This window comes from Neodiprion virginianus, chromosome 3, assembly GCF_021901495.1.
Source record: "Neodiprion virginianus isolate iyNeoVirg1 chromosome 3, iyNeoVirg1.1, whole genome shotgun sequence".
Taxonomy (NCBI): Eukaryota; Metazoa; Arthropoda; class Insecta; order Hymenoptera; family Diprionidae; genus Neodiprion; species Neodiprion virginianus.
In genome coordinates, this window is record NC_060879.1 from 19,713,616 (window position 1) to 19,724,273 (window position 10,658).

The 10,658-nt window shown below is 38.9% G+C and overlaps 1 protein-coding gene across 5 annotated transcripts; it reads left to right on the forward strand.

Annotated features, from left to right (window-relative positions):
* The first annotated feature begins 1,154 nt into the window (after positions 1–1,154).
* On the forward strand, positions 1,155–6,063 carry LOC124300388 (BTB/POZ domain-containing protein 1-like). 5 transcript variants are annotated; one of them, XR_006907205.1, is made up of 6 exons: positions 1,155–1,875; positions 2,079–2,765; positions 3,287–3,446; positions 3,531–3,688; positions 3,793–3,986; positions 4,125–4,260. XR_006907205.1 is itself a non-coding variant. In XM_046754451.1 (6 exons), the coding sequence occupies exons 1-6, from the start codon at positions 1,577–1,579 to the stop codon at positions 4,832–4,834; spliced, it is 1,701 nt and encodes a 566-aa protein (XP_046610407.1). In that variant the 5' UTR covers positions 1,162–1,576; the 3' UTR covers positions 4,835–6,063. The 5 variants fall into 5 exon arrangements, 4 of the variants coding, with proteins under 4 accessions (XP_046610407.1, XP_046610408.1, XP_046610410.1 ...); XM_046754451.1 differs by lacking the exon at positions 3,793–3,986 and adding an exon at positions 4,673–6,063 and having other exon boundaries at positions 1,162–1,875; positions 4,125–4,359; XM_046754452.1 differs by lacking the exon at positions 3,793–3,986 and adding an exon at positions 4,673–6,063 and having other exon boundaries at positions 1,162–1,875; positions 2,082–2,765; positions 4,125–4,359.
* The last annotated feature ends 4,595 nt before the right edge of the window (positions 6,064–10,658 follow it).

Sequence of the window (10,658 nt, forward strand, 5' to 3'; positions counted from 1 at the left end):
ACTACGCAGCGTTAAATACTGTTTCATATACGAAGCATCCATTTCATCTCGTTCAAAATTAGCGCATCCGTGATGTATTACAGTTACTCTGAAATTTTTACCATCCAAATACTTTTCGAAAAAAAATTCTGCTCCTCCACCCAACGCAGATACTTCACTGGCGACTAGTTAAAACAGCGTTTCGATTCTATGCCGACGAAAATTGAAGATCGAGAGAGCAAATGAAAAGTTGTGGGAATAACTATGAATAATAATGTTACTGAATATATCGAGCGCGTATTGAATAGTATCTCATTTAAAAATGAAAATTCTCCTATTTTCATGTTATAGCCGATCATCATAGATAATCTAGTTTGTCTCCTGGAAAATTATAAAATTTATAGTATGCATCATCTCACGGGGATGATCGAGTTGATCGTCATTTCCAAGTCGCACTAGACAAGTAGTCTTACCTACTCACTTCGTACCGACTCAATCTCAATCTTTCATACTCTCACTACTTCGGCTGCTACGAATGTAAGTGCGAGCTCGTGAGGTAGAGTCGATAGAGCAGAACCCTCTTACGCTCCCAGGTCCACCTGGGCCCACCTGCCCGCCGAAAAATTGTCACAAAAATTCATCTAGGGGCATCAGTCTTTATGTTCTTCAGTCAACGAGCGATATGATAAGTTCCGCGAGTCCCGTGTAGTTACTACCTACTGCCCCTCCAGGGAATGATGACATCGACGAGTGTCAGATCAATGAAAATTATACAAACAGTTCTGACTTCTGTTTTAAACACTTGTGTAAAACTGGAAAGTTATTGTCTGAACCATGCCAGAGTTATTTTACTATTAATTCTTCCTGATTTTACTTTTGAGGCTGATAGTTTCCCGCAAGATTCAATGTGAAACCACAAAAAATTAGAAATACTGTAGCCTCGGAATAGTTGAGATAATCGCTTTCAAATTCTACACAGGTGTTTAAAATAAAAGTGAGAACAGTTTGTATAATTTTCATTAACCTGGTACGATTTCGACCTACACGCCTGTACATTCCTAAAGGAATGTGTCAAACCGGAAGTCATCTGGTCAAAGGGAGTGACATGGGTAAGATCACTATCTAGACTCCAGAGTTTGCGCAGTCAGTGCGGGTCGAATATCTTTGTTCACTTTAATTTCGTGGTTCGCGGTATTTCAACGCGCGTGTCTGACTGTTGTCAATAGTGTTGTCAGTGACGTATGGTGACAAAACTGGACTAACAAAACTCGGTGTTCGCTGTCACATGAGCTAGGTGCATTAGAGCGAAATTTTGAATCTATTCATCAATTCCGTCCGAGGTTAGAGTTCGAACCGGCGTTGTTATTCGTGAATAAATTACGCGTAGAATATTCTAATCGAAATGATTAGTGCGGCCTGAATCTGATGAAACGGAGCTCGACACCAAAGATCCAAAACCTGGCAGTAGACGGGTGTTCTCCGAAAATGCTACGGACGGTCCACGGCCTTGCTAATCATCATTAAATCAATCGATCAAGGTCAGTGACTGATCGATTGACCGGCTGATTTGCGCCCGCGGAGATCAAACTGGTGCAAAATGTCGTCGGAAAGCTCGCCCGAGGAGACATCGAACGCCATGACGAGGCTTAACATCCGCTCGGACAGCGAAGAGGCCGAGGAACAACAATCCGCCGATGGTGGGGCAGAGCCGGCGGTTGAGTCGCCTCAGAACATGCAATCGTCCGGAGGCATCGCCTACTCGCGGACGCGCCGGGCCCTCGCGAGGATTGTTTGCGAAGAGGACCAGCCGTCTACTTCAGTCTCAATCCCTCAGGTCAGGTGCTCAGAGCCTTCGACCTCCGCCGGTCCCTCTGACAGGTCAGTTCCTCGACGAAGGTACGTCTCCCCCGTTCTTTTCTACTCGGTATCGCTATTCGCATCTGATCGTTGGCCAATTTTCACCTTCAACGCTTAACGACGAGGGTCCTGCATCGATTGCAAGGAATTCCAAATGTGAAAAGTGTTGTCGCTTGACGTGGCCGAGTGTCTGAGAATCGTTATGAACTGTTTGTTTTGTTTTTGATTTGTCATTTCTGCAGCAGACCACCCAGCAATTCTGTGAATTCATTCCACCTTGAAGCTCGACCACAAGGCAGTGTTGTATTGGAATCAGCTTCTCTTCATCGACCTCCTGTGACTACTTACAACTGGCAGGGAACAAAAACCACAATGCGCGAGCGATTTTCTTTCTTGTTTAACAATGAGATATTATCGGATGTGTCTTTCCTGGTTGGCCGGGGGGCTCAGCAGCAACGAATTCCTGCACACAAGCTGGTATTAGCTGCAGGCAGTGCCGTCTTCGATGCAATGTTCAACGGTACCTTGGCCACTTCTGCATCTGAGATAGAAGTACCAGATATTGAACCAGCTGCATTTTTGGCTGTTCTGCTCTTCCTATACACTGATGAAATACAAATTGATCCGGAGACTGTTATGACGACCCTCTACACTGCTAAGAAATACGCCGTCTCACCGCTAGAGAAACACTGTGTTGATTTTCTCAGGAATAATCTAACCAGTGATAATGCCTTCCTTTTACTCACGCAGGCTCGGTTATTCGACGAACCTCAGCTTGCTGCAGTATGCCTCGACACTATCGACAAGTTTACCACAGATGCTTTCAATGCGGATGGATTCACTGATGTCGATATTGATACACTCATGGTTGTGCTAGAAAGAGACACCCTTCGCATCAGGGAATCCAAGATTTTTCATGCCGTTGTTAGGTGAGTATCATTTCTGTGTACTGTAAAAGTTGTATTCAATCAGCTGGCAATGCTGTGAATAGTTATCAAAAAATTATATCAGAAACTTTGATAAATTCGCTTTATCTTGAGTAAGAACCCTAACACTTTAAAAACAGCTCACAGTTAAGTGTGAGAACTACATAGTTTAAAAGTTGAGATTGTGGTTTCTGAGTTCTACATTATATGGAACAAAGAATTTTTCATCCTTTGTACACTTGTTTTTAGTGTACATATTCAAAGAAATGACTTTTCAAATATGTGACCAAAACTATTATTTCAATTTTCACTACTATCAATCCTTATGTTCAATGCATATCCACATACTGTGTAAAAAAACAGGATAAAACATGGCAACTTATGAAAATTAATTTACATATAGTTGAGTGTGCTCTTATTTTACACTATTCCAACATTATAGTAGAACAATCGAATTTCTGGGGTTAGTTCATCTGCCCTAAAAGAAATCTTGGCTTAATATCTAACATCTGTGTCGTTTGCAGGTGGTCAGAGGCAGAGTGTGCTCGGCAGCAGCTTCCAATCACACCAGAGAATCAACGCTCTGTTTTGGGCAGAGCGCTGTCATTAGTTCGATTTCCTTTGATGTCAGTGGAGGAGTTTGCCGGTGGTCCTGCACAGTCCGGTCTTCTCACCGATCGAGAGGTGAGGAACATACTGTGCTTAACATAATTAATGATAGATACTTTTATTCATTATTCCTTACCCATGCAATATCATGTTCCACAGGTAGTTTCGGTATTTTTATACTTTACTGTTAATCCCAAACCTTCGGTTGGATTTGAGGCCATGCCTCGTTGCTGCATGATGGGAAAGGAGCAGACGGTATGCAGATTTCAACAAACTGAGAAAAGATGGGGATACAGTGGGACCAGCGACAGAGTCAGGTGCTATTATCGATTCTTATTTGGTATTTTGAAATCTCCGCTGTGTTAAATTATCAAAATTATCGACACTACTGCAATGTTGCAACGAATTTTTTCATACCCAGTAATCAGGGAAGAGTAGCGGAACTTTTAATCTGTGAAAGTGAAATATTTACCAACTCGTCAAAGAATGTCGCCTCAGTTCCACAAAACTTATTCGTATCCTGTTCTGATGCGTAAGAATAAAGTCCGGCGTCGTGCGAGCTCTGACTCACTGATATAAATAATTCTTTTGCAGTCGAGTACGAATGTAATATAAGTATGTATATGTATACACACATTTCTTCTCTTCATTTTATCATTATATTGTATGTAAATCACGGAAAAATTCTACTGTAACCGTGTGAAAGTAGTGATAATTTGTGACAAACCTGAAAATGGCACGTTTTTTTCTCAGATTCAGCGTTGATAGGCGAATATTCCTAGTCGGTTATGGAGTCTACGGAAGTATTCACGGGCCTGCAGAATACGATGTTAAGATTGAACTGATACACACAGCTTCAACCAAAGTTATCGCGACAAATCATACCAGCTTCAGTTGCGACGGGTCGAGGTACACCTATAGGCTCATGTTCAAAGAGCCGGCGGAAATTTTGCCCAACACTATTTATACAGCCTCTGCGATGTTTAAGGTTTGACTATTATTATCTAGGAATTGTATTTTTTCAGAATTTCATTATTTTGAGTGGATCTTCGTGTGAAGTACTTTTGTTACAGCTGCTACCTAGACGTTCATTTTTTGGCAGATCCAAATCTTTGTCAGAATAAACGCAGTTTCAATCAATCATTGATTTTAACTTTGTGATAGAGAAAATTAAGACCCAGATAATAAGGATTTTTTTTTTCGAGAAGATTGGCGACCGGTCAGTTACTGTACCAAAATTCTATTGCTAAATTTTCTCCTCAGACTGTTGGGGCCATTATATTAAGGAAATAAATTTTCAGGGGCCAGATTCTCATTACGGTTGTAAGGGGCTTCGAAAAGTGGATGTAGACTGTGGCAATGGCGACGGTAAAGTAAGGTTCCAATTCAGCTACGCGGCTGGTAATAACAACGGTACATCCGTTGAGGACGGACAGATACCAGAATTGATATTCTACACGTAAGCTACGATAATTATAAGCGATTTCTAGCCGAATCATCTGCTTGTCAGGGTGATTTCATCGATCTTATTTAGCATCGATGTTTTTTGGTTTTGTCAAGATAAGCATTTTCAATTGCGGGTATTTAATTGTTCGATTGATTGGAAAAAAAGAATAAAGTGGTGAACTAACGAATCCCAGTATTTCGGGAAGTGTTAATCGAGTAAAGATTCCTGGTTTCTCTTAAATGACACGAGATCAGTGTAATATTTGATATTCTGGCGAAAGAAGGGGTACAATGTTCATTTTTTGAAAGGCCACTAATTTCATCTCGGCAAATTATTCTTCCACTTGAAAACATTCTTTTTATTTATATGAGTACGTTTGACATGTGCTTGCATATACCTGGAAATTTGAATTTCGTTGCGTATACTGTGTAGATGCATACTTTCAAAGAAAAATCCCCACTTTATTGATATATTATTTTTGGACACATTGCAGCTTGAATTTCGATTTGTTTTACCAATAAATTTTTGATAACTAGAGAAATAATTGACGCTTCAAGTTAATATTTAGATTGTCCATTTATCTTGGCGTGAACGGAGAACATCCAAGTATTTAGCCAAATCGATAGAGCTGTTATGAAATGCAGTCGATCCAGCTTAGAATAGCCTTATCAGCGTTGCTGCCGTAATTCCACTGCATTCCTTCGTACAGGATACGAAGATTCAACGAATCTTGAGCAATCAGCAAATATTTCCGCATGCAGATCGGTTCCGGAAATTTTTCCATGTACTTTTGCATTGTTTAAGAAGTTTCACGTGTCAGAACTCATTGCTGATAAGTTCGTGTAACTTTAGGGAACAATTCGCAATATCAATATGTTCTTGTACGTCGTTTTTAATATATGGTATTTTTAATTCAGCTTCTTATGCGTATGCTGTTATGGGCAACGTAACGCTAAATCCCATTAACAACAATAAATTAGCCCGTTGTAAAGCTGAAGGTTGAACAAAGACTGTAAACAGATAATCGTAATAAATCGTAATTTAATAAGACCTGTACAAAATTTGCAGCAGTCTTGTGCGGTGTTTGCGAATAGTTTCCATTTCCTGGCTAGTGAGACTCCTTAATTGTAGTATTATTAACACATATTATGCTTTCTATGTATTATAAATTAAGTTACCTTATATTATTTCTCAATTAATTACGGTCAATAAATTGTGTGAAAAAATTCGCACCAATTCAGCGTATTCACGTTTCTATATAATCCTACTAACCGTCGCGGCTTACGCAAATTCGGGAAATTCACCGTGTCAAGGATGTTCGGTTTTTCTTTTTTCTATGCCGTAAAAGGAAATTTATTCTAAAGCGTGTCCGGAGGAAGCCGGACGCATCAAGCACATTAGCAGATTAGCGTCACTCGCAAACAAGTCGTTTGCATGCGCACTGCGGTCTTGTCACTGTAACCACAAACCTTATTATGCTATAATTAAAAAATACCAGAAGCTGCACGCGTCACGAAGAGCGATCTTATCGAGCTGTATGTATGTAAATAGGTATTTCCATTCTTATGTATCAGGGGATATTCTGCTCGCCGAGAGTTTGATGCGCAGACCATTTCTTTCTTTCAGTAAATACAAAGTATTTGCTTTTGAATTTGTATCTCATTCATTTGAAAAATCGTGACCTGGGACAAAGGTGTCAAATATCCATTTTAAGGGGGTATTCTAGTGTAGAGGCATGAATTTGAGGTGTTTTTTGAAGTGCTATAAACAAAAAACAAAAAATATTTTTACCATCCATTTTTTTATCAGGCGTTTATTATTATTTCACGATTACAAAAAAAAAAAAAAAACAAGTCAAAAAATACAAAATTGAAAGTGCTATGAGTTGTTGAAGTGGGGGGTACAAAAAAAATGGCGCGCCAATGTTGTCACGATTGCAAGCATTTTCAAAATCAGAAAAAAAAAAAAAGATTATTAATCTACATAAATGCAGCTATCGTACTAACAAAAAAAAGTCGAAAAAAAATTTTTTTTTGCCAAATTACGGCTGTCCGAAAAAATAATACGTTTTTTTTGACTTTTTTGGACGTTTCTGAATTTTTTAAAAATAGTAAAAATTATTATTTCGTTATAATAATAGTTCGTGCGATAGAGACATGTATTGAGAAAATTCTCACCAAATTTCAAGTAAATCGGTTCAATAGAACTTGAGAAATCATGTCAACCGTTTTAAAAAATGTAGTTTTGAGAAAAACGCGTTTAAAATTTCGAGTAAAATTCGTTCCAGCCGAGCCAGTATTGAAGACGTGTCACTAAAATAGCTATATCTCTGAAAATAATTGAAATTTTGACTTGTCCTTTTAAGGACACATTCTTGAAAGGTTAAGCTTTGAGAATATAAAAAAAAAAAATCGATTTTTTCAAATTTCTACACTAGAATACCCCCTTAAATAAAAAAATGCCTGACTAAAGCGTTTCAGTCGTTACATACCGTCCATACCGTCATATCACAATTCATCGAAACACGTTGCTTGTTTTTACTCGAATCCAGTCTCAACACGTCATTTTATCCGCTAACTGATTAAACCATAAACTGCGATGTGGGTAACTTTAGTTGGTAAGGAAGATTCACTCGCCATTGATTTTTGTAAAATCTCAGCTTCTGAGCTTCTCGCGAAGAAGAAAACATAACTGACGATAAACTGTATTCTTGCAGTTATCTTATCCGCTACAGAGAAGACCCGGTTAACTAGCTAATGCTGGGAAAGATCGTATCTGCAAACTGAACTCTGAGGTCACATTTGTTTCGTCCCAACACTTGAATATTTCAAACTGAATGTTTTTCACGTCTTCGCCCTATTCGCAAAACACTCTATCGGTAAGGTCGTCTTTGGCAATTTACTCGTGTCTGTGTACGCGATGTATTTTCCACGTTTAGGGTTTAATGGGGTAAAGTAAGTTTGCTGCACCTTAATCTTCAACATGGGCATGGTTGCGACTCGTGAGACTCCTGAGGTAGATAGCATAATATTGGAAAACTGAGAATACTCGGGCTCCCAGAAAAAGGAGCAAACTTCAAAGAGCGCTGACGGCGCGGCAGCTGCCCAAGAATTTCGTTGTCTGTGCCGCTGTCTGCTTTCCAGTAGAACCCTCGAAAGAGATTCATTCCCATAAACATTCGTAAAGCTTATTAAAAACATTGAATTCTACTTTGTATGGGACAGGAAATATCTTTTGAAAAATAAATTTGAGAAACGGGTATTACAATTTATTTAACTCTGTACTACAGCTGTGCGAATAATGGAGTATAATCGTAGATGACTTTCGTATAATTGTGTTGATTTCCCAACTGATCGATTAACCGATAAAACGATTACCCAACATTTCGATCAAACGATTAATCGCACAGCCCCCTATTATTCTACAAGCTAATCCTAGATTTTTGGATGTGCCATCAATTGTGTTTTCTTTGAATGTGCACGTTGACGCTGTTAGTCGAACACGGGAGGAAATGAGGGTGATTTTGAAAGCTTCCGGCGTCCCCAATTTCACAATTAGCCCGAATCTGATGTACAGACGGTCAGGACAAAGGAAACTGTTTTCTGAGGTCGTCGGACATGTTGTTTGAAAAAATTTTACTTCGCATAGGCTCTTTGCCAAGAAACCGAAAGAGGAAATATGGACAATTAATTAAAGTGGAAACCACAACGGATGAAGGAAAAGACGTACAACTTATCACCAAACACACACGGCCCTTGCGCATTCTGATTTATTTTACGAATGATATAATGTGCAATAACATTACATACACAATACACATTCGTAAAAAGCAAACGCCTTGCTATTTTTGTTTTATTACATATTACCTCAGGCACCAGGATGTGGTAATAATTATATCGTTGGGCGCGTTACGAGTTTTGCATTAAATTAATATACGCTTTCGTTCCCACCATGGAACAACTTGTTTTCCGAAGCGAAGAAAATATTGCGTATTTCACCTTTCAACGTCGAGAAAGGGGCGTATCACAGTTGTAATTGTCTTCCTGATATGCTAATTTTCGGCTGTGCGTTTTGCGTCGATGAATGTTTTCTTTGAAAATGAAATCCAAATTTGTAAATGTTCATTTTTCAGACTTGTTTTTATTGATTTACCATCGTATTCGATCATGTAGCGAATTGGACGGGTAAAATGCTCGTGGTTGCAGACGGAATAAGTTTATGTCATAGGGAATGACTCACAACTATTGAATACGTTTCCGCGATTAAAAAGAATGCAAATAATAAACAAAGAAACTATTTACAAATTACACGAAGTGTTGCAGGTTTAGTGACATCGTGGTAGTTTTTTTTCAGAATAGCGTTGTGTAATTGATGGAGAAAAATCATAGTACTATAGCTAAGGAGGCGCTTGTAAAACTCACCCATTATTGCCACGCCAGCTTCAGTAGTAAAGCTCAGTCGGAGATCAGCCTGCTCCAACAGGCTAGAGATCCACTCAAGTCGTACTTGCCGGTGTGCTCATCATCAGTCAGAACTCAACAGCCAAAGTGGTGAATACCGGCTAAGCCAGACCGCGGTAAGAGAGATGTCAAAGTAGTATAATCCCATTTCAGTCAGACTACGACGAGCGGTTGGAGCTGTCGAGTAGACGTAAAGCTCCGTTCAAGGCAGCTTGCAGCTATATAACGAGAATCGTTCAAGTCAGTCTATGTGCAATGTAATAATCTCTTGAGATCCGCATAATTACCAGACTAATCAGTCGCTTTCTCGTGTCAAAATGTGTGTAAAGCATAAAGGAGTGGCGAGCTAAGCCCCGCAACACTCTAACTAATAATCTATTTGCCTTTATAAATTGAAAAAACATCTTGAAAGAAAACTGTGCGGATTTAAATTATACAGAAAAAATTACAGATATAGGTTTTGAAAGAAAGTTTGTAAATATTCGTGAATCTTCCCAAAACTTTCTTGAGTCTTCTCTAAAATTTCTCTTTATCGTGATTCCAATCTTTTCACTCGAGATTTTTCCGTCCCCTTGTCGTTCGAAAAATTCATATCATTATCAGGGCGAGTTGCTAAACAGATTTTTGATCGTGGAAGAAGCTATATGATGAGTTTTATTGATAATTGATTCGTTCATATAAAATCAGTACAGATTGATTCTATTGAACTGTACTTGAGAGAACTAAGAAGGAGAGTATCAGACCTCCGAATCACGGATTCTACTGAAAATGCCAGGGATGTTCCGTTGTCCCAAAATATAGAGTTTCTGATGTGTAGATACAATCATTAGGCCGTTTTACGCTCCAATTAAGATTGATTACAATAGTACTTGAATGAGTGGAATGCCCTAATGTACAATGCCTGTTGTATATTTTTGCCTGAAATATTTATTTTCATTGCCCTCTTTTGAAGTTGCGATGATAGGTTCTCGTATATTCAACAGCAAACGGATATATTATTATTTCAGAGGCATAGTAAGTATTAACTCCGAACTTCCGGCAAGCTGATATATTGTAAATCGAGCGAAGGAAAGCCCAATGAGTGGAGCTACGTATCAGAAGCTCCTATTGGTTATCTTGAGCCAAAGAAATACCTCTAGATATATCAGCAGAATACGTGGTCTGAAAGTCCGATACACTTCTTGTAAGTTCACCTTTTCGGAATCTGAGAAATCGCCTAAAATGCCGAGACGATCATTCGTAAAAAGCGAGATTTTTTTCTCATCGTCAGATCCGATTACAGAAAATCTCTTCCAGAGATACGTTTAAATTTGTGGCGTGTAAGCAGAAAAAAAAAAAAAAAAAAAAAAAAACACCAACCAAAATTTTATACACATCGTA